General features: G+C 45.6%; 1 protein-coding gene across 1 annotated transcript in view; it reads right to left on the reverse strand.

The window, feature by feature from the left end:
- PIWIL2 (piwi like RNA-mediated gene silencing 2) overlaps nt 1-27,278 on the reverse strand; it is a 448,551-nt gene that overhangs the window by 158,468 nt on the left and 262,805 nt on the right. Inside the window, 1 exon segment of the mRNA XM_029603804.1 lies at nt 22,643-22,831. Within this exon segment, the coding sequence (XP_029459664.1) occupies nt 22,643-22,831 (189 nt within the window).

The following is a 27,278-nucleotide window of genomic DNA, read 5'->3' on the forward strand; positions in this document are numbered from 1 at the left end:
TCAGGCTTATTCCAGACCTATTCTCCTTCAGAAAGCTACCGAAAACCTGGCTGTTTGAGGCAACCTTTGGTGCCAACCAGGAAAACAAACTTCACAAAAAATATTCTATAGCTCATTGCACAATATTAACCCATAAAAAACAAACTACCTTCTCAGCCTAATTGAACCAATTTAACCTTACACTATGATATATTGATTTAAAACCAGTATCTGTATCGTACCAGTGATGTACTACCCCCTCTATCCTATCTTGCTGAACTAATGTATATAGTACTCAACTGCACTGCACTACTCCTATTGTGCCAGCAGTATGAACTATTTCATTGCACTATACAGACTGGTTTCTACCAGTAATACAGTATAAATTCCCTGGCTGTAAAACCATGATGATCATAATCCATGCAGTCAGAGCCAGCTAGGCACTGAAGCCACAGAAACCAAAATTTGATATGGCCAAAAAGGGGCCATCAAAATCATTAGACCCTTTTCTCTTAATTTCTGAATTATTTTGGCTATGTGAAATTGGGAATGATTATAAAAGCCCTCGATTGAATGGGAATGAAAAAACATCCATCACTAGACCATCTCTTGTTGGTCTCCTGGAACAGTAGTTGTTAAATGGTATTTCAAAGAGCAATCAGTAGTGCAAGTTCCAATTAATATTTTTGCAATTGATTGTCTCTCTTCTTATTTAGTATGCTTCCTGTTATAGCTTTTGTTCAATTGTTAAAATTCTTGCATTTTGAACTTTTGTAAACCTTTATGATGGCTTTATTTATTTATTTATTTTTATTTAAGGTTTTTCTATACCGGCATTCATGAAAGCGTTCACATCATGCCAGTTTACATGAAACAGGGGTGTGAAGAACAAACCAAGAACATAACTAAACGTGATGAAGAGATGCAGTTACAATTAACAGGGGCTGTAAACTGGGAGGAGGAAAAATAGAGAGAGAAAGAGGAGGTTAATTATATACAATAGTACAGTATATATATATATATATATATATATACTTTACCGAATGACGGTATATAAAACTAATAAATAAATACATAAATAAATCTATCTGCAGAGTGCCCCAAAGTTGAAAGAGTTCCTTTGCTATGTGATCATTCAATGACTATTTGTACGGTTGTAGTTGACAACTTAGTGTGTCCGCTGTCTGATTTTGATTTCCCAGGAGATAGATAACTTTAATATACATCTTTTGGAAAACTGTCCCTTTCCAAATCTAGTAGGTCTTCTGATAAAGATGGAAATAACTTGTTCGTTGATATAGAATATAGCTACTTGGTTGTCTGTTTCAATCAACACCACTTTCCTCTTTAACCAGGGACTGAATACCTTTAGAGCACTGAAGATTGCTCTCAGCTCTACATGATTTATGTTGTTATGACCGTTGGCCATGGACACCCGAGGCCAACCCAACTCACATCCTGCCATGCCTGGTCCTCCACTCCAGGTGAACTTGTGGCTCTGGCTAGCCATTGTTGCCGCACTGTTCCTGGTCCTCCTTGCTCCACATGGCGGCTAGGATGCCACCGGCCCACGCTCCAACTCCGGGCCTTCCTAGGTGCGTGCACGCTATCTGTTCTCTATTTAAAGGGCCAATGGCGAGAACCCCTGGGCCGTCACCGAATGATGACATCATTATTTGGGATACTTAAGCACCTCCTTTGGCCTATGCAAATTGACTTGGCAACGAGTTCCTTCACCTCACTGGTGCTTGTTCCTGTCTCTCTGGACCCATGGTTCCTGCCTTGGATCTCTCCCTGCTGATCTGGACTCTGCCTTGGGTACTCGCTCCTCAGGGGCCTACTTGCGCTTCCTTTCGGGAGACCTGGTCTCCAGGCTTCTCCGCTCTTCAGGGTAGCCTCAGCACTGCCTATCAGAGATCCCATCTCTACGCTTCCCTGCTCCTCGGGGCAGCCTCTACATCACTCCATCAGAGAATTTGACTCTACACTTCCCTGCTCCTCGGGGCAGTCTCTATGTCACTATACCAGTGGCTTTACCCTATGCTTCCCCGCTCCTCGGGGCAGTCTATGTCACTACACCAGAGACTTGACTCTGCGCTTCCCCGCTCCTCAGGGCAGCCCCTATGTCATCACACCAGATACTCTGTTGCTACGCAGTCCCGCCCCTCGGGACAGTCTCTGCATTACTCCTTCAGAGATCCTGTCTCCGCGCTCCCCGGGCCTGCCAAGCGCACCTCTGCCCAGGAGCTTTCCTTTCTGGTACATCGTACCTTCAGCTCTGCCTAAGTACTGTGACTCCTCCGAACTGTGCCTTTCCGTCCCGCTCCTCAGAGCGCCTCACAGTATATCTCAGTGCAGGTACCTGCGATCACGTAGCAGTGAAGCAGGTCGTTCTCTCTCAACTGAACTATAATCGTGTCCCTGCTGCAGCTGACCTCGCCTCCCGACGGCGAGGACCTGTGGGGCCCTACCCCTCAGATAGCATCAACCTCTACCTCGGGCCAAGGGTCCACAAAACCCACGAATCCTAACATATGTGAAGTAACTTTTCTTACAGAGACCATGTTCCTAAAGGTTAAAGATTGTTATGATAAGGTCCTCGTTCTTGACTGGAGGCAGTTTGAAACTGAGATTAGTGAAAAAACTGACCTCAAAAGATCTGAAGAATCCAGTCACTATGCCACAGAATGAATGAAAGAGCACAGAATGAAGCTTCAAGTGCCATTGAGACATACAAAAGGGATAACATGGACCACTGCCACCATGTAGCCCATTTTCATAAAAAACAGGCAAAAACCTGTTTCTGATCTGAAAATGTTAGTATTGTTTTGGTTAGTTCATGTACCTTATACTGAAGGAGGAACACTTTTCCTTGCATTATATGCATGCGGTCTATCTATGAAGTCTATTATGCAAGTCAGCTCCTTATTCAATTTTTGGAAATTGATGATTAATCCTAAGGATTGAAGAATGGTTATTTTACAGAGCATGAAAGAACAAGCTTCTTGAAGAGACTGGCTCAATATCAGCCAGTTTAAATATGGAAAACTAAAAGACAATTTCTTCTTAGATGAGGAACAACATGTTAAACATTTAGTGAACACCCTGGATGCTGAGGAAAGGTTGAAAGGGAAACCATAATACTGGTAACGATCATTGGCTATGGTGAACCATAGAAATTTCCTATGAGCTTTATGAATTAGAATGTGTGTGTAGGCATATTTGAGGTCTAGAATGGTTGGTCAACTATTGATCTCCATTCGAGGGAGGTTAGTGCCTAACAACTTCATCATTAATTTTTCCTTCTTAAGGCATCTGTTGAGATCTCTGGGATCCAAAATGGGATAGAGATCATCTGATTTTTCTTTTGGCATGAGGAAGTATTTGCAGCATTTTCTTATATTGGGATCAGCTCTACTGCATCTGCAGTAAAGAGGGATGACAATGCTTGTTGAAGGAGTTGGAGCTATTCTGTACTATGGAGTGGATCTATCCCCACCATGCAGTCTGCTCTGCTGTTGTTGCTACTGTTATGGGTGACACTGCTGAAAAGAATAGGCTTGGTACCTTCTCCTTGAACAATAGTGTAGTGATGAGGTTGACTTTTCCTACTTGTAAATGGCTGCTCAGTTGTAGCAACTGATAAGGTAAGAAGAATGGAACAGTGTTCCTTAACAGCTAGATCCACGGTTTCTTTTACTTTCTCTCTAAAGAGATGATCCCCGAGCATGGAGCATCAGCAAGTTTTTGTGAACATCTGTATAAAGACCTGAAGCTCAGAGCCATGCTAGCATTCTGGCCCCATTAACTACTAAGACGACCTAAAAGAAGTATCATATGCATCACAAGCTGATCGAATTAGATGTTTCCCACATACCATCTACTGAGAACTTTACATAATAATCTGGACATTCCTGATATTCCTACTAGTCGGTTTTCATTTAAAATAGCTGTTTTTGCTGCTGATATGCTACTGCATGTGCTCAATCCAAAAGATTATTTGCCAAGGGTTTTACATGCGATTAAAGATTATGGGACTTGTCAGGTTTAAGTCTCAATCTAGACAAGTCTGAAGCAATGCCCTTTGGGACTTTTACACTAGACCAATGGGCCATTAACTCCTTTAAATATTTAAGACTTTTTGAGACCCTGCCTTAACAGTTAGAAAAAAATGTTTCCTCTCTTTTAAATGCCACAAAAAAAAACAAAACACAATACGGTTCTGGACTTCTTTCTAATTTGTCTCTTGCAGGTAAAAGTAGTTGTTTAAAGTGATTCTGCTTCCTCAGTGAATCTCTTGCTTTTCTATGTTCTGGTTTATTTTGACCATAAAATTAAGAAATGGTGTTTATTCTCTGGCGGAAATTTCTGTGGCCTGGTAAGAAACCCCATATTTCCCACCTGCATTGATATAGGGGAATAGCTGATTTGTGTTTCTACATTAGGGGCCACAGACTCCAAAATGGAAGACACTTTCCAATTATGAAGGAGGCGGCAAAGAATCTGGTACACAAGTAAAATGAATTTTAAGCCACATTTCCTCACATAGAGATAAGAACATAAGAAATGTCATACTGAGTCAGACCAAGGGTCCATCAAGCCCAGTATCTTGTTTCCAACAGTGGCCAATCCATGTCACAAGTACTTGACAAGTACCTAAACATTAAATAAATCCCATGCTACTAATGCCGGCAACAATCAGTGGCTATTTCCTATTGATCAATAGCAGTTTATGGACTTCTCCTCCAGAAACTTATACAACCCTTTTTTTTAAACCCAGCTATACTAGATGCCTTAACAACATCCTCTGGTAAAGAATTCCAGAGCTTAATTGTGCGTTGAGTGAAAAAGAATTTTCTCTAATTTGTCTTAACTGTGCTACTTCCTAACTTCATGGAGTGCTCCTTAATCCTTGTATCAACCGAAAGGATAAATAACCATTTCACAATAACCTGTTGAAGCCATGATTTTGCATACTTCTATCATATCCTCCCTTAGCTGTCTCTTCTCCCAGCAGAACAGCCATAATCTCTTTAGCCTTTCATCATAGGGGAGCCATTCTATGCCCTATATCAGTTTGATCGCCCTTCTCTATACTTTCTCCAGTGCAACAAGAAGAGTTGCTTACCTGAAACAGGTGTTGTCCTAGGACAGCAGGATGTTAGTCCTCACACATGGGTGACATCATTAGATGGAGCCCAACACAGAATTTTGATCTTAAAGATTCTACAGCTTTCAACATGCCCTACTGAGCATGTACAGCTGTAGCCATCACGCTAGCCTCTAGGTAGAGTCTCTCAGTCCATGATATAGCTAATACATGGAGAAACCAATGGCGGGAGGATTTCGTAAGAACTTACATCCTGCTGTGCTAGGTGAACACCTGTTACAGGTAAGCAACTCTGCTTTCTCTTAGGACAAGCAGGATGGAAGTCCTCACACATGGGTGAGTACCAAGCTGTAGGATGTCCGAGCAGGACAAAGTGGGAAACTGCAGTGCTGGAGCACTACCTCCATCCTTTGCCTGTGAGGCAGCAGATCCACCAGGCTGGAGAAGACTTGGGTTCTACAATGAAAGCCAAGAAAAAGGTTGAGACACAAATCACCATGCATAGCAGGGATGCCTGAAGAAGGGCAAACAGAAGCAACTGCGCATCACATGAGTGAGTACAAGCAGGGTGTCTGACAAAAACAGTGGATTTAGATCCTCCTAGATACAGGAAGGACCCAGAGATGTAAACAAGAGAGACTCTAGGATGAAAACCGCCCAGTTTCCTTTGGTGTGAAAAAAAAACCAACCAAAAAACAAACTGGGGTCCGAGAGCCTTCCAGAAGAGACTGTCTACCACCGACAGCCAAAGGTCTGGAGAAGAGTGCCCAAGTATGGCTGGTAGGCCAAATGGGCAGAAGAAACCCATTCCATGAAAGAACAAGCAGCAAACCACGGCACGGTCTGGGACAGACACTGCATGCCGAAGCATCAGATGTAACTGAAAATGCAGGTCAGTGTCAAAGGTATCAGGGGATGAGAAACAATCCCCAAAATCGACCTGTAGCCCAAAAACTCTCAAGCAGAGATATGAGATATGCTTGAAGCTCACTCAAGAGCACCTGTCAAAACAGGTTCATCTATTCTGTCACAGGATTGCGAGGGGAGCAGGAAGGCCCTTTGGTCTACCTAGAGAATGAAAAAAACTAAGGCTGTATTGGCCAGAGAATGGCGAAAATAAGTGGAAAAATGTGATGTATCCTTACCTGCAGGTATACAGCGATATACCACGGGTGCCTTAGCTTTATTCTCACCTTCCCTCAACAATCCAATCGGAAGTTGGAAGGAATGACAAACACAAGGAGGCAGACCGGAGGGGACTGCAGGGGCAAACACAAGTCACCCTTTTGTCTATCAACCCCAAGCAAACAACTTACTGCCGAATCCAGCAGAGAGTACCCCACTGAGATGGAGCAATAAGTCTTCTTGAAACAGCGGAAACCGAGAGCAATTACCCCACGGGAGAAACTTCCCCTCCTAAGGGAGCATGTGGCCACCAATGGACTACACTGCATGACCCAGGAATCCTCAGACGGGGTGATCCTGAAAAAGGGAAAAAACAGCTTGCACATTACTGTGAGCTAAGGGCAGTGCCTCTCTTGCGGAGTACTCAATCCCCAACTCCCTCAGTCTTTCACATGGCAATAGGGTGAATGGCACAATCACCCAGCCAATGGACTGAAACTCTCCTCACATAAGAGCGTTCCACAGGCAAGAATGACTGACGATAGCAATCCTTAAGCAGGATGCTTACTGAATCCAGCAAAATCCAAAGTGACTCCCGAACAGGGGGAAATCTGGAAGGTCACTGGGGAGCAACACTGGACAGGCTCCTTCATGGATAGATCTGCTGCATCTTAGAGCACCAAGAGGGAAACCCAGTCGAGTCTTCCCTTCCAGAGGGGAGAGGAAAGCAGCGGGAACAGGGCCTAGCAACCCCCCAAAGGAGAGTTGAGGCACAATGAAGGATTGCTGAGGCACAGACGCGACCAACCCATCACAAGCAGCCAGCCTCGGAGAGGGGAAGTCACCACTGCAATCCACAGAGGGGCCCCAGCTGAAGATGGTTCAACGACTGCCGATGCCACTCCCCAGTCCTGTACTCCAAAGAGAAGCATCGATTCAGAGGCTTGGGGCCCTGGATCAGAGAAAAAAATTTTATCAGGGACAGAGCCCCCAGACCATGGTAGAAGGCGAAGACCAATGCCTCTGCTGAAAAAGGATGCTGGAGCCACTCTCACAATATCCAATTATCTGAGAATCTGACTAGGAGTGCAGTCCTAGGCCAACCCTGTGGCTGCAGAACACAATCTGTTGTGACTGCCCGGAGGGAACAATTCACATACACACACCCACCCCAAAGCCCAGGAGACAGATGGCAATTAGAAGCCCTCCGCTGCGAAAGCGCGCTAGGTGGACTCAAGCCATGGAAACCCATTCACGGATGATGGCACACTCATGATCCTGAGCACCGAGCTTGTGGGAGAAATCCCACGCCCCAGGAAGGATAGAGAACCACGTGTCTGAGTCGGTGGCTACACGCCGGCCCACGACCAAGCACAGGGTGTGTAATGTCATCTCCCTCGCCAATGCTCCTCAACCCTATGCAGTATGGACTGATGCATAGACTGCGACCATGCAGAAAGATGGCACAACTCTAGTGTGGAAGAGGACTGCACAGCCAGGGAGAATGCCACCTTGCAGCAACTGAGTACCTTGGAATAGATGCCTAATCTGCCCAACCACGCAAGCTGCACATCAAAGCCACAATAACTCCAGCGCAATGGAGAAGACAGTGTGATGGCAGTGATCCCAGCACCACTGGTGCTCTGGGTAAAGCATGGTTGGTGTCTATGGTATCACCCCCTTCAGCACCGGAGAACACTCCGGGAGGTGGGCCATCGAAACTGCAGCGGAACTGGTTTATCTGCGAGACCCACAGGGAACGATTGTAGCGAAGTCCCTGGCGAGCACAGGTGCTTATAGAGGACTGCGAATACGTCCTGCGATCTACAAGCAGTTTGCTTGTAAACAGCACCATTCTGCCCACAGAGTTTGATCGCCCAGGGGCCCCGATGCCTGAAGGTATGGACCAAAGAAGCTATGGGCATCTGCAAGGAGAGGGCCTACAACCCTCTGAGACAGGTCATTGATATCAAAAGGAACCAATGACCACTAGTGCCAAAAGCAATTTCCCCCTTGGTTCACCAATTTGTCCGGTGATGTCGAAGTTGTGAGCTCAATGGCCCTGCAAGCATTACAGCTGACAAGAGCCTCGCTAGTGCCCATTAATACTGATAGTGTATGCATGTTGGAGGGGTCCAAAATACTGGGATCGATGGCTGAAGGGGCAGTTTTGAGCTTCCCCGGGCTCTGTAGTGGACACCACTCAGGAGCCAGGAGGACACTGAGCCACTGCATACAGATGCACCAGCGCACCAGGCTGCCTCGAGTAAATGATGACCCATGCACTCAATCCGTAAGAGTTCAAGAACCCCTGCCCCCCCGAGGGCTGCAGGGCCATGCGGGGGCTTCAGAAAGTCCTGGTGGTCAACAGCCACAGTGGCGATAAGGGCACTCAATGGCGAATCCAGTGCCTGTTCAGTGGTGCTCGATGTAGTCGAGGTGGTAATGAGAGGCATCAGTGATCTGAAGGCCTCTCCGGTGGCCCCACACCTTGATGGCTTCGAGGGAGTCAATGGTATAGAGGTAGCACTGAATTGCGATGGTATTGAGGTCATGCTGGCACAGAGGTCACACACCTCGACGACCTAGTGGGGTCAACAGCATCGAGGATTTGCCACCGCTTTGACCTCGCCAGTCCCTAGGGTGGTCATGCGCACAGCTTGATGGATCAAGGGCATCAATGCTATCGAGAGCACCATGGGCATCAAGAGCATAGCAGCATCAATGTCACCACAGCATTGAGTGTGAGGGTACCGAGGCAACGAGAACCACAAGGGCACCGACTGTGGCAAGTGCACAGAGAGCACCGTGCCGCAGTGGGGTCGAGTGCCCCAAAGGCACCATGTCCTCAAGTGCACCATGGCATCGAGTGCATCGACAGCACTAAGGAATCGAATACACCGAGCGTCCCAAGGGCACAGAGGCAAATGCACCAAGAGCACCGTGCCAAGGGATCGAGTGCACCGAAGGCACCGTGCCAGAGAGCAAAGGGCACCAAGTGCACTGTGGCAAGTGCACCAAGGGCACTGTGCCGAGGGATAGAGTGCACCGAAGGCACCGTGCCATCAAGAACATCAAAGGGCACCAAGTGCACTGTGGCAAGTGCACCAAACCGAAGGATCAAGTACACCGAAGGCACCATGTCATCGAGTGCATTGTGTCATCAAGTGCCCCACCTCATGGCACTATGACATCATAGCACAGAGGCCTCGAAGCCCAAACCAGTGCAGCAAGACTCCAGTTCCACTGATGCCGACAGCAACAAAGGCCACTGTGGCATTGTGGACGGTCACGCACATCGGCGCAATGAGGGTGACCGTGGACCTCAACTGCATCAAGGGTACCATGGTACCCGAAGATGGGCCCTGTCCCAGACGCAGTCCCAACATTGATGATTCGGACGAACAGTGCACTGGTCACAACTGTGCATAGGCAACCATTCATGGGTGTGTCACTGAAGTGCGGCAGCAAGCTGCTAGCCCAGACTCCGCTCACCCTCTCTCCCAGGGAGATTGCATTGTCAAGGCTGGCGAGCAGGAGGGGAGGCAACATCATCCAGCCTGCCCATGGAGACTAGTTCCTCGAGAAGTGGGAAGGATGAGCTCTCCTCCCCACAGGAACGGCATGGTCCTCGATCCTTCCACAATCTGAATCCACAGATGCCGAGCGATCGGTGAACTGCCATGGAACTCCAGCCTGGGTAGAACTCAGGTGAGTCCCCAGGCTCAGCTGCCTACATGGATCACAGACAGATTGCATAGTCCAGTCCTATCAGCACTGTGGAAAAAAGAAAACAGAGCAAAGAGAGGACACAAATACAAAAACCTGCAGGAGCAGTTTTTTGTTTGTTTTTTTTAATAACAGATTGTAAAGCTGCACAGGGTAGAACCCACCATGCAGCTGGCAGACAGTTGGAAAAATAATAAACTACAAGAAAGAAAAGCTGCAGCTCTAGAAAAAAATCACTTACAAACTTAAACAAGAGAACGAAGCTGAATACTGTGAAAAACAACATTTTCTAACAAAAAAACCCAAAAGATCACGAGCTCCACAAGTGTGAGATGACAGCTCCGCGGAAAATAAGAGACTGTAGTCGTCATCCTGCCTAGGGGGCAGGATGACGACTACAGCTGCACATGCTCAATAGGGCATGCTAAAAGCTCTAGAATCTTTGAGATCAAAGTTCTGTGCCAAGCTCCATCTGATGATGTCACCCATGTGTGAGGACTACCATCCTGCTTGTCCTAGGAGAATATCTTTTTTGAGATGCAGTGACCAAAGTTCCATGGAGCTATACAGAGGCATTATGACATCCTCTGTTTTATTTGCTATTCCCTTCCTAATAATTCCGTTGCAGCACAGTGAGCCGACAATTTCAATGTAATATCAACTATGATGCCCTAAAATGGAACCTAACATCATTTAGCTACAGCATGGGTTATTTTTTCTGCTATGCATCTCCTTGAACTTCTCCACATTAAATTTTATCTGCCATAAGGATGCCCAAACTTCCAGCCATGTAAGGTCCTCCTGCAATATATCACAATCTGCTTGTGATTTAACTACTCTGAATAATTTTATGTCATCTGCAAATTTGATCACCTCACTTGTCGTTTTCCGTTCCAGATCATTTATAAATATATTAAAATGCACCAGTCCAGGTACAGATCCCTGAGGCACTGTTTACCTTTTTACACTGTGAAAACAGATCATTTAATCCTACTGTTTCCTGTCTTTTAACCAGTTTGCAATCCACAAAAGGACATCGCCTCCTATCCCATGATTTTTTAGTTTTCTTAGAAGCTTCTCATTAGGGACTTTGTCAAACACCTACTAAAAATCTAAATACACCACATCTACCAGTTCACCTTTATCCATATGCTAACCCCTTCAAAACAATGTAGCAGATTTGTGAGGCAAGATTTCCTTTGGGTAAATCCATGCTGGCCGTATCCCATTAAATCATGTCTATCTATATGTTCTGTGACTTTATTCTTTATAATAGTTTCCACAATTTTTCACGGCACTGAAGTCAGGATCACCGGTCTATACTTTCCCAGATCACTTCTGTGGCCCTTTTTATATATCGGGGTTACATTGGCCACCTTCCAGTCTTCAGGTACAGTGGATGATTTTAATGATAGGTTACATATTACTTGTAATACATCTGAAATTTCATTTTTGAGTTTTTTTTTTTTAGAACCCTGGGATATATACTATCCAGTCGAGGAGATTTTCTAATCTTCAGTTTGTCAATCTGGCCTACTACATCTTCCAGGTTCACCATGATTTGGGTCAGTTCATCTGAATCGGCACCCTTGAAAACCATCTCTGGAATGGGTACCTCCCCAATAAACACCAAAGTAAAGAATTAATGTAGTCTCTCCACTAATGGCCTTATCTTCCCTAAATATGCCTCTCTACATCATATTTGTGTGGAAGAGTAACCAAATCCTAAACACCTAATCACGCCACCAATTCACAATGTATCTATGAACCAGGTGTCAGCAAGCCAAACATTTGAGACCTCCTTAGTGCTCCTGCTGGTCTTAATCATTCATTCAAGAATTATTTTTTTATATAAACTTTTTTTGCAATTAAAAATTCAAAAGAAATAAGCATCTTATGTCAATTTACCAAGTAGTACTGTCACTTAAATAACCACAAGCCAATACCCTAACATCAGCTGATGTTTCGTAGGCAATTATTGCTTCAGGGGTTAACAATGTGAAATACTTAGCTCAGCAAGGTAACATTTGTTCATATTAAACACCGCCCTGAGCTAAGGTTTTTTGGATTTGGTTGCGCTTGCACATTTTTTGATAATTATTTTGAGCTCCTAATGTTCCTTTCTTTGTTTTGTTTGGTGTGGAAGAGTAGCCTAGCGGTTAGAGCAGTAGGCAGAGAGCCAGGGAAGCCAGGGTTTATATCCCATTGATGTTCCTTGTGGTCTTAGGCAAGTCACTTCATAAGAAAATTATTCCTTACCTGCTAATTTTCGTTCCTGTAGTACCTCAGATCAGTCCAGACCAGGGGTCAGGAACCTTTTTGGCTGAGAGAGCCATAAACGCCACATATTTTAAAATGTAATTCCATGAGAGCCATACAATATGTTTAAAACTAAATACAAGTAAATGTGTGCATTTTATGTAAGATCACACTTTTAAAGTACAATAAGTCTCTGAAAATATTACACCAGGCCTTAAGACACCAATACATCTCCTATTAGGAAAACGGACCAAGTCAGGCTGCTATAGAGTCCTACACAGAAACTACACGCCAGCAGAAAACCTCACCTGAATCACGTGCTGTCCCTCACTAACATAGAATAAAGAGACCAAAACGCATAACAAGAAGCATGCAGAAAAAACTGAATTGGAAACTGCAACAAGCCAGAGTCTCTGTATGCAGTGTAACAAAGGAAAAAAAGAAACATCACCCATCCTTATAAAACAAATCAAGAAATATAAAATCATCAGCAGTAAACTGTACTAACAAAAAGAACATATTCCGAAACAGCTGATGAGTGGAATATCCAATAATTAAACACTCATATAAAACATTTCCAGATACCAACAAATATTTCAAAATAGCAGACACAAAGACCCAGTAATGAAAAATAATAAGGATACAAAATTTTTTTTGCTCTGCATACCTAGGAACGTTTGATATCCAGGTGTCCTGAGATTGTTCTGAATTAGCAGGAGGTGGGGTGGTTTGCTTGGAACTTTCTCCTCTCTCAGTCACATACCAGCACTCTCACTCACACTGGCTCTCAATGACACACCTATACACACATGCTCTCAGTACTCACATATACACATGTTTTTTCTCTCTCACTTATATAGGCTCTTAATTACACATTTACACACATGCTGTCTATCTTTTCACGCTTACACACACACACAGGCTTTCAATCACATAAATACATGCTGTCTTTTTCTCTCACACACAGACTCTCATTCACATGCTTACAAACATGTCCTCTCTTTCTCTCATTTACACACAGGCTCTCAATCACATACTCACATGCTCCATCACCTAAACCAGCTCTCAATCACACACAGACACACATGATCTCTCTCTTACTTTTACACACAGGCTCTTAATCATACATACACATGATTTCTCTCACACACAAAGGATCTCAATCATACACACATACTCTTTCACACAAACAGGTTTTCAATCACAAACTTACACATACAGGTTCCCAATGGTAAACTTACATTCATGCTCTCTCTCTCTCTCACAGGCAGGCTCTCAATCATACACATACTCTCTTTCACATGTACAGGCTCTCAATCATTCACATACATGCAATCTCTCATACACACACAGGCGCCCGCCCCCGCGGCCCGGAAGAGGAAGTGGAGAGTATCGGGTGCCTGCGCGGCAAGAAGAGGCCACGCTAGTGCGCTCGGCATCGGCCCGAAGAAAAGAAGACTGCAGCGCGGCTCGGAGGAAAATGAAGAGCTTCAACCGCGGCCGATGGGACTCCGCCTCCACGAGGGCTGAAAATGAAGAGGTTAGCGTTGGGAGGAGGCTGCTGCTGCCGCCGCGAGTTCCCGGGGTGCTCGCTCATTCACTCTCTCTCTCCCCCACCCCGGGAACTCGCGGCGGCAGCAGCAGCCTCCTACCAACGCTAACCTCTTCATTTTCAGCCCTCGCGGAGGCGGAGTCCCATCGGCCGCGGTTGAACCTCTTCATTTTCCTCCGAGCCGCGCTGCAGTCTTTTCTTCGGGCCGATGCCGAGCGCACTAGCGTGGCCTCTTCCTGCCGCGCACGCACCCGATACTCTCCACTTCCTCTTCTGGGCCGCGGATGGGGGGGGGGGCGGGAAGAAGAAAGCACGCCGGTTGCCGCTGACTCCAGCTGTCCTGCCGCGTTCCGCCCGGGCTGACAGCATTTTAAGCCCGTGCGGAGGAGGGGACCGGGGAGCAGCTGGGTCAGCGGGAAAGTGTGGCGACACTTGTCTGCGAGCCAGATGCAGCCCTCAAAAGAGCCATATCTGGCTCGCGAGCCATGGGTTCCCGACCCCTGGTCCAGACAGTGAGTTATGTCCCCCTTCCAGCGGATGGAGTCAGAGAAAACTTCGAAGGGTGCTCCCATATAAGCTAGTGCACCCTCTGTAATCCTTCAGTATTAAGAATATCAAAGCCTGAAGAGACAAGATGCATGGATCAAGGTATAAAACCCTTTCAACTTGAACAACTGTACAGTGTGTACTAAACTTTAAGAGGCAACTAAACTTGCAAAATGAACCATGAAAACAGCCACTAAACACGTGGTATTCGGAAAACAATTTGAGCAGAGAGACAATCCCAATCCCATAAATCTTTAGGGTGATCCGTGATACTACAGGAACGAAAATTAGAAGGTAAGGAATAATTTTCTATTCCCTGTAATACCCGGATCAGTCCAGACAGTGGGATGTACCAAAGCTTCCCTACGTAGGGTGGGCCCCGGATAGCCCTGCTCGAATGACACGATTTTCAAATGAGCCGAAGACCGGTGGCTGTAGATTCAAACAATAGTGCCAAGAAAAGGCATGTAAAGACTTCCAGGTGGCTGCTTGGCATATCTCCTGAGGTGAAACGGATTGACTCTCTGCTCCAGAAGCTGCGTGAGCTTGGAGGGAATGGACCTTGATGCCCACCGGAGACTGTCGACTGGCACCATTATATGCTGAGGTGATAGCTTCTTTCAGCCAGCGAGCAATGGTGAGTTTCGAAGCCTTGGCCCCCTTCTTTGGGCCACTTCAAAGTACAAAAAAATGATCCGACAAGCGAAAGTCATTCGTGGCCTCCAGATAGCGAATGAGGATACACTTAACATCAAGCTTGCGTAGCTCACGGGAATCTTCAGTTGAGAAAGATGGGAGTTCCACCGTCTGATTCATATTTATTTATTTATTTATTTATTTAAAATTTTTACATACCGGCATTCATGTTGCAAACACATCATGCCGGTTTACATATAACAGGGGTGTACAATGAACAGTTGAATAACCTATTAGTGTAGAAGGAAGCAGTTACAAATAACAAGGTAATAGAACTGGGAGAAGAGAAGAAAAGGGAGAGAATTAGGTATAGGTATTTACATTAGTAATAACATTTTTACATGTGGAAGTGGTAGATCTGGCTGAATAGAATTAATCGGTGTCCGGAAACGCTTTTTTAAATAGCCAGGTCTTAAGTCTCTTCCTGAAGGTTGGGAGGCTGGGCTCCTGTCTTAGGTCCGGTGGGATGGAGTTCCACAGAAGGGGGCCGGCTGTTGAAAAGGCCCGATCTCTCAAGGTAATGTGTCTGGTAGTTTTGGCTGGGGGCACTTGAAGAGATCCTCTGAGTGCGTCTCTTGTTGGTCTGGAGGAGTTATAAATTTGGAATGGGACTTGTAAGTCGAGTGGGGTGTGTTGATGGATGGTTTTGTATATTATGGAAAGAGATTTGTAGAGGATTCTAAAGTGAACAGGCAACCAGTGGAGATCTTTTAGGATTGGAGATATATGGTCCCTCCTTCTGGAATTTGTCAGTAATCTTGCCGCAGCGTTTTGTAACATCTGAAGGGGTTTAGTGTAGGAGGAAGGAAGGCCCAGAAGGATAGAGTTACAGTAATCGATCTTAGAAAAAATGATAGCTTGTAGAATGGTTCTGAAATCCTGAGTGTGGAAGAGTGGTCTAATTCTTTTTAGAACTTGGAGTTTGTGGAAACAGTCCTTGGTGGTTCTGTTGATGGAAGCTTTGAGGTTCATCCGGTTATCAATTAATACTCCTAGATCTCTCACCTGTGTAGTAGTTGGGATAGTTGGAGGATTAGAGATGGAAAAGTTATCTGGGGAGATGAGTAGCAGTTCTGTTTTAGAGGAGTTTAAAACTAGGTTTAGGTTAGACAGGAGATGTTTAATTTCATATATCATATGAATATCATATGGAACGCAGAAACAATCTTGGGCAGAAAGAGGGAACCGTGGGCAAGGAAACTCCTGAATCCATGAAACGGAGATAGGGCTCCCTGCATGATAGTGCCTGAAGCTCTGAAATCCTGCGGGCAGAGCAAATAGCCCCCAGGAAGACTGTCTTGAGCGTAAGATCCTTGAGGGTAGCGGCTCATAGCAGTTCGAAAGGTGGGCCGCCTAGAATTCGAAAAACTAAGTTGAGGCTCCATGAGGGACACAGAGCATGTACCGGAGGCTTAACGAGTTTCACCCCTTGAGAAATTGGATGATGTCCGGGTGAGAGGAAAGGGGGGTTCCCTCCCGGTGATGGATCAAGGAACCGAGGGCAGCCACCTGCACCCTCAGGGAATCGTAGGCCAATCCCTTCTCCAGGCCCTGTTGCAGGAACAACAGTATCTGAACCACTGAGGCGCTCCGTGGCGAGACAGGTACGGAGCCACACCAGGTCTCGAAGACCTTCCAAACTTGGACATAGGCAATGGACGTAGAGGTCTTCCTAGCCTTGAGGAGGGTCAAGGTCACGGCCTCCGGGTATCCTTGTCTTCTCATCCAGCGCCTCTCAAAAGCCAGGCCGCAAGACAGAAGCGATCTGCTTGGTCGAAAAATAACGGACCCTGGTGCAGTAAGCATGGTAGATGTCCCAGGCGAAGAGGGCCATCTACTGCGAGGTTAACCAAGTCTGCAAACCACGTCCGACGTGGCCATTTTGCCACCACCAGAATTACTGGACCGTGGTGACTCTCTACTCTTCGGATTACCTTTCCAACCAGGGGACATGGCGGAAACACTTAGAGGAGAATATACTGCGGCCAGGGAAGGACTAAGGCATCCGCTCCCTCCGCGCCATGCTCTCTTCTGCGGCTGAAGAATCGCGAAGCTTTCACATTCCGTAGAGTAGCCATCAGGTCCAGGTAGGGAGACCCCCACTGATTGAATAGAAGTGCCACTGCTTCCTCGGAGAGGCCGTTAGGCGGGAAAGGTGGACCTCCGCCCAGGCCAGCAACTTGTCCGTCTCCTGAGAAACGTGACGACTCTTTGTTCCCCCTTGACGACTGATGTACGCTACTGTTGTTGCATTGTCTGACAGAATCCGAACCGCCTGACGCTGGACTAGGGGGAGAAACACTTCAACGCCAGGCGTACTGCTTTGGGCTCCAAGCGATTGATCGGCCAGGATGCTTGCAACTCTGTCCACGTCCCCTGTGCCGATTTCGTCTGACAGACCGCTCCCCAACCGGAGAGACTGGCGACTGTGGTGACAATCACCCACTAAGGGACTTCCAAGGTTACTCCCTTTAACAAATGATCCAGGTTGAGCCACCAGGCCAGACTGTCCTTGGTCCTCTCTGGCAGCGGGAGGATGGCCTGAAACTCCCGAGAAACCAGTTTCCAGTGGGAGAGCAAGGCTCTCTGCAGAGGATGCATATGCGTGAAAGCCCAAGGTACCAGATCGATAGTGGAAGCCTTAGTGCCCAGAACCAGAAGATAATCCCAGGCTGTGGGAAAAGAGAGCGAAATGAATCGCTGTACCTAGGAGATGAGAGCCTGGGCCCGATCTGGATGCAGTAGTACCTTGCCCACAGCTGTATCAAAGTGTGCTCTAGGAAGTCCAGGGACTGAGATGGAGTAAGGCTGTTCTTGGAGAAATTGACCACCCATCCAAGGGACTGAAGGAGATGCAAAACTCTGTCTAACGCTGGCTGACACTGGACCAGGGACTTTGCCCGGATGAGCCAGTCCAAATAGGGGTGGACCAGGATTCCCGCCCTTCTGAGGGTTACCAGCACTACTACCATTACTTTGGTGAAGGTACGGGGAGCTGTCGCCAGTCCAAAGGGCAGGGCTTGGAATTGAAAATGCTGTCCCAGAATCTTGAAGCGAAGGAAGCGCTGATGCACCTTGAGAATGGGAATGGGAGATAAGCCTCCGTCAGATCCAAGGAGGCCAGGAATTCTCCGCTGTGTGCCGACGCTATCACTGAGCGTAAGGTCTCCATCCTGAAGGTGTGGGACCCCGAGGGCTTTGTTGACCATCTTGAGATCCAGGATCGGACGGAAGGCGCCCTCCTTCTTGGGGACTACAAAGTAGATGGAATAATGGCCGGCTCCCACTTCCGTTAGAGGAACCGGGAGAATTGCTCCAAGGGCCAGGAGCCTGTCGAGTGTCTGGCATACCATGAGTTGTTTCTGTGGTGGTCCGCAAGGAGAGAAGAGGAACCTGTCTCTTAGAGGTCGAGCAAAATCTAAAGCGTAACCGTGCTTTAGAATATCCAGTACCCACTGTTCCGAGGTAATCTTGACCCACTCCTCGTGGAAGAGGGAGAGATGTCCCCCTATCCTGGGGACCGAGGAGTGGGCCGGCATGGCCTCATTGTGAAGATTTGGGAGCTGCCCCTTGGGGAAGATTATCCCGGGACGGTCTTCGGCCACAAAAGGAATGAGACCACGACTGGGAACGCGAAGAGTGCGGACGAGAGGCAGCTATTCTTGGTTGATGTAATCGTCTTTGGCTCCGGAAACAGCTTCTAGTAGAACCGAAGGTCCTAGCAGCCCGCGGCCGATCCTCCAGCAGCTTGTGGACCTTATTCTCGCTGAGTGACTTGATAATCTGGTCCAGATCATCTCCAAAGAGCAATTTCCCTTTGAAGGGTAGGGAACCCAACTGAGTTTTGGAGGAAGAATCCGCCGACCAGTTGCGGAGCCACAGGAGGCGTCTGGCCGAGACTGCTGAAACCATAGACCTGGCCAGAACTCGGAGCAGGTCATATAGCGCATCTGCTCCATACGCTATTATGGCCTCCAGGTGGTCAACCTGCTGCGCTTCGGCAGAAGACAGCTCTTGGGTACTGAGGAGCTGTTGGACCCATCAGAGTCCTGCCTGTTGTGTGAGGGAACTACAGATCGCGGCTCTGACGCCCAGAGCAGACACCTTGAATATTCTCTTGAGATACACCTCGAGCTTTCTATCCTGCATATCCCGTAGGGCAGCACCTTCCGTCACTGGAATGGTAGTGCATTTCTTTACTGCAGATACCACCGCGTCCACTTTGGGAACCTTGAGGAGCTCCAGAAAGTCGTCTGGGAGGCGGTATACCTTATTCATAGCTCTACCCACCTTAAGGGAGGCTTCAGGGGAATCCCATTATCGGGACAGCAATTGCAGTAGCGTAGGATGGGAAGGAAACAACCTCGGAGGACGCAGACCTGAGAGCACGGGTCCCCCTTCTTAGCTGGTGGAGAAGGCCGTGGAGCATCTTGTGGATCCTCAATATCCAATTCCTGCACTACAAATGGAATGAGAGGGTCCAACTCATCCCTCTGGAAGAGACGTAGTACCCGGGGATCATCCCCTTCCATCTGAGCCATCAAAGAGGGTTCATCCAGGTTTGGGTCCAGGGGAGGCCCTTGAGGAACCAAGCCCCCCGGAGGATGATGGACCACGCGGACCCTGGAGGCGCCTTGGTGGATCCCAGGGCCAGAGGACCCCACTCTCTGCAGGCATCCTGGAGGCCCCGGAGGATCAGCCATCCTGCTCACCTTAGGAGGAGGCGGCCCTGTTAGATCTTGCTGCTGTCCCATTCTGGCCAGGAAGGCATTGTGCATTAAAAGCACAAAATCAGCCGAAAATGGAGGTGGACCGGAAGGAGACACCGGGGGGGGGGGGGGGGGGGGGGGGGCGCGGTCTCCTGCGGGTGTAGAAGGGTCCAGGGGGTTGACAGGGGTCAGGATCAGCGGCAGTATTGAAGAACCGGCATCTAAATTGTCCCCTGGCTGCTCTGGAGCAGTTGGCTCCGAATCCAAGATGGCCACCATTCCCGCGCTGGGCGGGATTGGGGCCGGCCTCCGTGCATCGTGCACGCGCGAACCTGCTTATCTTGCCAGCCGCGAGGAACCCTCCCCACCAGGAAGGCATCGCATGCAGATCCCCTCACGGGAGAGCCGGGAACCAGGCTCTCCACATGCACAGCACCTCGAGGACTGCGGCATGGAACTATGAACTGAGCTGCCGACGAATCGCAGATGAGTGGCTGCCAGGAGCAGGGAAAAACCCCTCTACCGCACTACTCCTTCTCCCCGACTTGCCTGAATTGCTATTAACACCACAGAGGAATGTCGTGTCTCTGTGGAGGCTGCCCCGAGGCAAAGCGACTTTCTCAGAGCAGCGGGTTGGCTAGGAGGAAAAGGGGGAGAGGTTGGACCACCAACTTGCACCCCAGAACTAACAAATCTAACCTGAAAATTAAGAAAAGTACAAAAATGTACCCCCACAAAGCAAATACAGCAATGGAGACTGAAGAACAGCTCTTCCTGCAAGTTAGATTGCTGGGCCCTAGAGAAGGGTCTGAACTTTCCCTGTGTTTATTTATTTTCTATCCTCTAATAACCTTGATCCATGAAAAGATAGGAAATAGAGAAAAGAGCACTAAAATTTAGCTTTTCAGAAGTGTTAGTGGGGAACCAGAGTTCAGCCACTCTCATCTGCTGGAGTCAGAAGAATACTGCTTATATGGGAGCACCCTTCGAAGTTTTCTCTGACTCCATCTGCTGGAAGGGGAACATAACCCACTGTCTGGACTGATCCGGTACATAAGGGAACTTCCATTGCCTCAGATACAAACTCTCTGGGAAATGGAAATACTTACAGTATCAGAATGTAACTCGTCATCAGCTACCAGTGAAATGGTGTGAGTTAATTATAAGTAAATACAATTTATAGGAGGAGGAATAGAAGTGGAAGAACTATCCAATTCTGGAACTACAACTGGCACAGCCTGTTTTGCAGGAATCAATTCACACTGAACTGTCTTTTTTGTCTCTGTAGCAGTAACAACTGTTTCTTGGTGCAAAGAAGCTAATGGTGCCAACAAGTATGCAATGCCTCTAACTTGCTGACAGCAGCGGTAAATATTTTGCACTGAATGATGGCGCCAAAAGTATGTATGTATATTTATTTAATTTAATTAATTTATTTATTTATTTAAAGACTTTTATATACCAGTTTACATTTGAACAGCAGATAGAAATTACATGTTAAGAGGAAATTACAACCGGGAAGGGGAGTAACATAAGTGCAGAGTGGAAAGTAACTTAACAACAAGTAAACAAAGGAGTCCTTAACAGCAAGGAACAAATGGGGTCCTTAATATAAGGAAAGGATAGGATTGCCTCTGCGGGGGTAAAAAGTGCAATCGTTATAGAGGGGGGAAAGGGGCGATGAATGGCGTGTTAGACCTATATGTGGCAACATGTCGTCTGCACCAATAGGGCCTCTCTTTGCTGAAAGGGGAATGGCACTTGTGCTAGACTGTTCAGAGTCATGGTTCCTGGAATGAAAGCACTCTGCCTATTTTGATTTAGGCATTGGTTCATCATCTATAAATGGTTTCCTCTTTACTGCCATGGAGGAAGCCTGATAATTAAAAATTGTCTAAGCATGTAGCTTCTGGATCTCCTGACCATGGGGGACATATGAGCATAGTTAGGTAAGTTATGGGACAGTCTGAGGCATCAAACGGAGTGGTTATGCTGGTCAGACAAAGTCATCTTACAGGAGCAACAGGAGGCATATTTTGAAACCTGGCTTGCTATCTGCCATTGTGAATACAGCTAAAGCTAGATCAAACTGAATTCTGAAAGAAAATAATTAAAATTTATTTTTTGGGAGCATCAGAAAACGTTTGAACAAAAAAAAACACTTAAATCCAAAATACAAGGAAGCAGGAGTCTTAGCCACTGCCTTCTGTCTACCTGTAGACAAAATATTCGACAATCGATGAGCAAAAGCACGTCCTTTCACACGACTAGAAGAAAAAAAAAAAAAGGGGCGGAGGAGACTCTGCATGGAGAGCTCCACACATGCTCTGCAATATCTTCTCAGTTTTTCAGTGCTGAGAGAGCTTTTTTGTCTCAGCACCATCAGATGACATCATTCCTCTTGTGTGGCCAATTCATGTTCTGCTTGTTCAGAGAACAGTGCTTTACTTGCAAAAATGGCTGTTTATAAAATTAGCAATCCAATATAAACTTATGCATGTAATGCCTGTATACATGCAAGTTTATTCAAACTGAGCAGAGGCATTCCTGGGGAGGGTTTGGATTTATATGCAATACTGTTGGATTTTCCAAAGAGTGCACGTAAATTCCTCAAAACCTTTCTGCCCACAAACTAGCAGGTGTAAGTAATTGTGTGCAGGAAGTTTTGGTGGGATAGTTTTCAAAGTGAACATGCGTGTATAAATTTACTTTGAAAAACCGGTGTAATTTATGCGTTTATTTGCTGGATCTCTTATGCAGGCTGTTACAAAATTACACTCTAAATAAAAAGGAGGAGCTGTGTCCCTGAAGGCTCCCTATGGAGCTCCAGATTACAGGATTACAATGCCCTGTCCCCAAATTTAAGTAGAGAGAGATTAAGTGATTGCTCACGGTCACAGAAGGCAGTGGCTAAGGCTCCTGCTTCCTTGTCGGTACCTGTAGTATTCAGTAAAGCTGATCTCCTTCCCATCGGCCAACGTGAAGGTGTCCTTAGGGGTCTTGTTCCAGTCAATGTCGTCGATACGGTACGTGCGATTATTGTAGCGAGTTATAACAATGTTACCGATTAGCTGCTTTGTGCACTCATCCTGAAAATCTTCTTTGCAGTGCTGGTACAGCACATGCCTGGAGTAAAGAAACCGAGAACAAGTCAATGTCACTGACAGAAATGAGAAACCAAGAGATATCTCCATTCAACTCTCATCAAGGACTCATCCTGCACAGCTGTTCTTCTTACTAAGAACATAAGAAGTTGCCAGACTGGGTCAGACCAAGGGTCCCTCAAGCCCAGCATCCTGTTTCCAACAGTGGCCAATCCAGGCTACAAGTACCTGGGGTAGGTACCCAAATATTAAGCAGTTCCCTTGCTACTAATGCCGATAATAGCAGAGGCTATTCCCTAAATTAACTTGATGAATAGCAGTTTAGGGACTTCTCCTCCAAGAACTTATCCAAACCTTTTTTAAATACAGCTACATTAACTGCCCTAACCACATCCTCTGGCAATAAATTCTAGAGCTTAATTGTGCATTGAGTGAAAAAAAATGTTCTCCAATTTGTTTTAAATGTGCTACTTGCTAACTTCATGGAGTGCTCCTTAGTCCTTCTATTATCCGAAAGAGTAAATAACTGATTCACATTTACCCATTCTAGACCTCTATCATATCCCCCCTCAGCTGTCTCTTCTCCATGCTGAACAGCCCTAACCTCTTTAGCCATTCCTTATAGGGGAGCCATTCCATCCCCCTTTATCATTTTGGTTGCCTTTCTCTGTACCTTCTCCAGTGTAACTATACCTTTTTTGATGTGGCGACCAGAACTGTACACAGTACTCAAGGCACGGTCTCACCATGAACTAATAGAGGAATTAAGACATTTTCCATTTTATTCATCATTCCCTTCCTAATAATTTCTAACATTGTTTCCTTTTTTGACTGTCATAGCACACTCAGCTGACGATTTCAATCTATTACCCTGGGTTGTACCGCCTAATATGGAACCTATCATTTAACTAAAGCATGGGCTATTTTTCCTTATATGCATCACCTCGCACTGGTCCACATTAAATTTCATCTGCCATTTGGATGCCCAATCTTCCAGTATCACAAAGGTCCTCCTACAATTTATCTCAATCCACTTGTGATTTAACTACTCTGAATAATTTTATATTATCTGCAAATCTGATTGCCTCACTAGTTGTTCCCCTTTCCAGATCATTTATAAATATACTGAAAAGCACTGGTCCAAGTACAGATCCTAAGATATTCCACTGTTTACTCCACTCTTTACTCCTTATCACCCATCTCTCACAAAGAAAAGATCAAGCATAGTCTCCAGTCCATTGGCCATTGTCATGCACATCGCCAGTCCAGACAGCAGTATATTACTGTGAATTCATGAGGACTCAAGTTTCTTCTAATGTGCTTTCTGGCTGGCTAGCTAATGCTGGGCACTCTCTCTATACACCCTTCCTTAGCAGACTGCAAGTGCAACCATGGAAGCACTTACAACCTTAGCCAGAAGGAAGTGAAGAGGCCCAAGTTGGGAATGGTACCTAGCTCTCTAACCTGACTGGACAGAGCACTAACCATGATTCGAGTCCGCAATGTACACTACAGAATTGGAGTAGTTAGACATAACTTCCTCCCCATCCCAGGACTGATTTGCAAATTAAAGGTGCCTCTGGAATCCTCCTGTTTAAATACTTTCCACCTGCTGTTACAAACATTAAAAAAAAGTTTGCAAAACATTTAAAACAGGTAAAAGTTCCTGCTGGACTCAGGCTGCGGCTATTCAGCAGCTGCATTTTCTCTCTGTTTCCTCTTGTGCTTGCCCCCTATCAGATGGGGCAAGGGGCCAACTTCATTTTACAGTTTAAGGTAAGGAGACCATTTAGGAAACTCTTAAAACATGAGGAAGATCCAACATCAGGAAAGAGTTGACCTATGAGAGCTCTTTAAGCTAGGCATGTATAGCAGATAGATTACCGCCGGGTGAATTCAATTACTGTGCACTACCCAAAAGGGCCTCCTGGCTTGGCATAGTTAGGATCACATTCTTCTTTGGGAAAGCAAGGATGGGATAAAGGGGGCAGTTACTACTAGCCCACATAGTTGCTTACTTACTTTTGTAGCTAATTTTCAAAGTTAAACTGTTAAACTACCTGCGTGATTTCTCTTTGAAGATAAGCTATCATGAAATGCATGCATGCCACAAGCCCCAATGTAGTTTGCTTCTGCTATCTGTGTGGTGGACCAAACAGTGTATGTGTGTGTGTGTTTATATGGGGAGGGGGATGGAAATCCTATGTACTCGATTTTATTCCCCTTAACCCCCCCCTTTCCAGAATGTCTCCTTTTAACCCAGTTAAATGTAGATGAGCGCTCTGGAAGCCTGCACACATTTTTAGCCTCTCTGAGGAGGGTAATTTTCTGACAGATCAATTTACAACTCAGGTGAATCCAAGGAGGCCTTCTTGCATGGCTCCACTCCTCAACAGGAACAGGGAAAAGTAAACAACATTAAGAGGAAAACATAAAAAATGCTCATGGAAAACAAAAGGCTGTCAACTGTGTTCTGCAAGTTCAGTAAAGAGTAGAGATTGTGTGTTGTGTGTGTGACCCAAACTAAGAAGTAAACCCAAGAAACAGGATGAACTGGACTCAGAAAGAGTGCTCAGGTTGTGTGCTGGGAGCCAAGTGCCTATTTTTGGTGATTACAATTGGAAGATTTATTTTTTTAGTTCTTGATTTATAACCAGCACAATCCCAAGTTTTTGGTGGGTAACAGTTACGTGCATAACTTAAGAAATCACAACAATAATACAAACATAAAACCAAACAGAATTAAAAGTAATTTAAAAACAACATGAACAAACAGAACTAAGACATCAATAAAACAGAAACTTCCTAAAAATAAAATAAAATAACTTACATGAACAGCCAAAAGTTCAAGTATGAATATTCTCAAAGCTTCAATTCTCCATGTCAAATGCTTGTTTAAAATAAGTGCTTTTACCTATTTCCTAAAAGCAACATAACACTGGATTTTCCGAATATCATCTAGCAAAGTATTCCATAATATTGGACTAGTAACATAAAAAGTTCTCTCTCTAGTTTCTGCTAAGTGTGCCTGGCGAACAGTAGGAGCATTAATAAATTGTGGCCAGTGGATCTCAAACTATGTTGTGACTTAATACATTTTTTTAATAATGAGCTGACACATATAGGAGTATCTTCACTTAAGGCATGATGAATCAAGGTAACAATTTTAAAATTAATTCTCCACTGTATGGGAAGCCAGTGTAAATTGCGTAGAACCAGCATAATATGGTCATCTAGTGCCAGTCAATAGTCTAGTAGCTGCATCTTGTATAGCTTGTAGACACTTCAGCATGTAAATCGGTGCACCGATATATAACGCATTATAATAATCTATTTTTGAGGGTACCAATGATTGTATAATGATATGAAAATCATTCGCTGTCAAAAATGCTTTGGTTCTTACTTGCTAATTTTCTTTCCTTGAGTCCTACAGCCCAGTCTAGACAATTCTGTTTTTCTCCCCTACTAGAAGATGGAGACAGACGAAATGTATTACTATACTTTTGGTTCTTAAGTTACTGTGCTACCTGCAGTCACTCAGTATACTCTGCAATAAAGCTAAAAACCCCTTACTTCTGAGTAGGGAAAGGATAAAGATAATACTCAACATCAAAGATAAACTTCAAAACGCCACCAAGAGGATTTGAATGCCATTAACATTCTGAGTATATTTACACATACAGAAAAGTGGTCTTCAGAAAAACAAAGGGCAGGATTCTTGACTGGTCTGTGGGATTCAAGGAAAAAAATTAGCAGGTAAGAACAAATTTTCCCTTCCTTATCCCCCAGACTAGTCCAGACGATAGAGATGTACCCAAGCTTCCCTAAACTGCGCAGGGAACCAGAAAGACCACTCATATTTTCTCTTCAAACTCAGCGATATCCAGGCCTCACACATCCAATCTATAATGCATGGAAAAAGTGTGTAAAGAACACCAAGTTGTCGACCTGCAAATCTCCTATGGTGATGCTAACTGATGCTCTGCCCAGACACTGCCTGTACTTGAGTGGAATGAACCCTAAGACCTTTAGAAGCCTGTAGACCCTTGTAAATATACACCAAAGCTATGGTCTCCTTAATTCATCTTGCAATAGATGCCTTTGACATGTTATCGCCTTTATTTTGGCCACTAAACACAAAAAGATGATACAACTTATAAAATCCATTGGTAACCTTACAGGAACATCGGTATATAAAAATTAAAAATAAATAAATAAATAAATAAATAAATAAATATCTTAGAAGGGTCCTACACACAAAGTTCCTTAGTGTGCTCCGTTGAAGAATTTGCCTTTCAAAATTCAGACAATTCAATCAATTGACTCAAGTGAAAAGAAGAAACCACCTTCAGCAAAAAAGATGGTACCATACAAACAGAAACCCCCCTCCTCTGAAAACTGGAGAAAAGGATGCAATTCCGAAATACATTTTGCTGAACAGCCACCAAAAACATGATTTTCTGCCTAAA

This window comes from Rhinatrema bivittatum, chromosome 5 (genome assembly GCF_901001135.1).
Source record: "Rhinatrema bivittatum chromosome 5, aRhiBiv1.1, whole genome shotgun sequence".
Taxonomy (NCBI): domain Eukaryota; kingdom Metazoa; phylum Chordata; class Amphibia; order Gymnophiona; family Rhinatrematidae; genus Rhinatrema; species Rhinatrema bivittatum.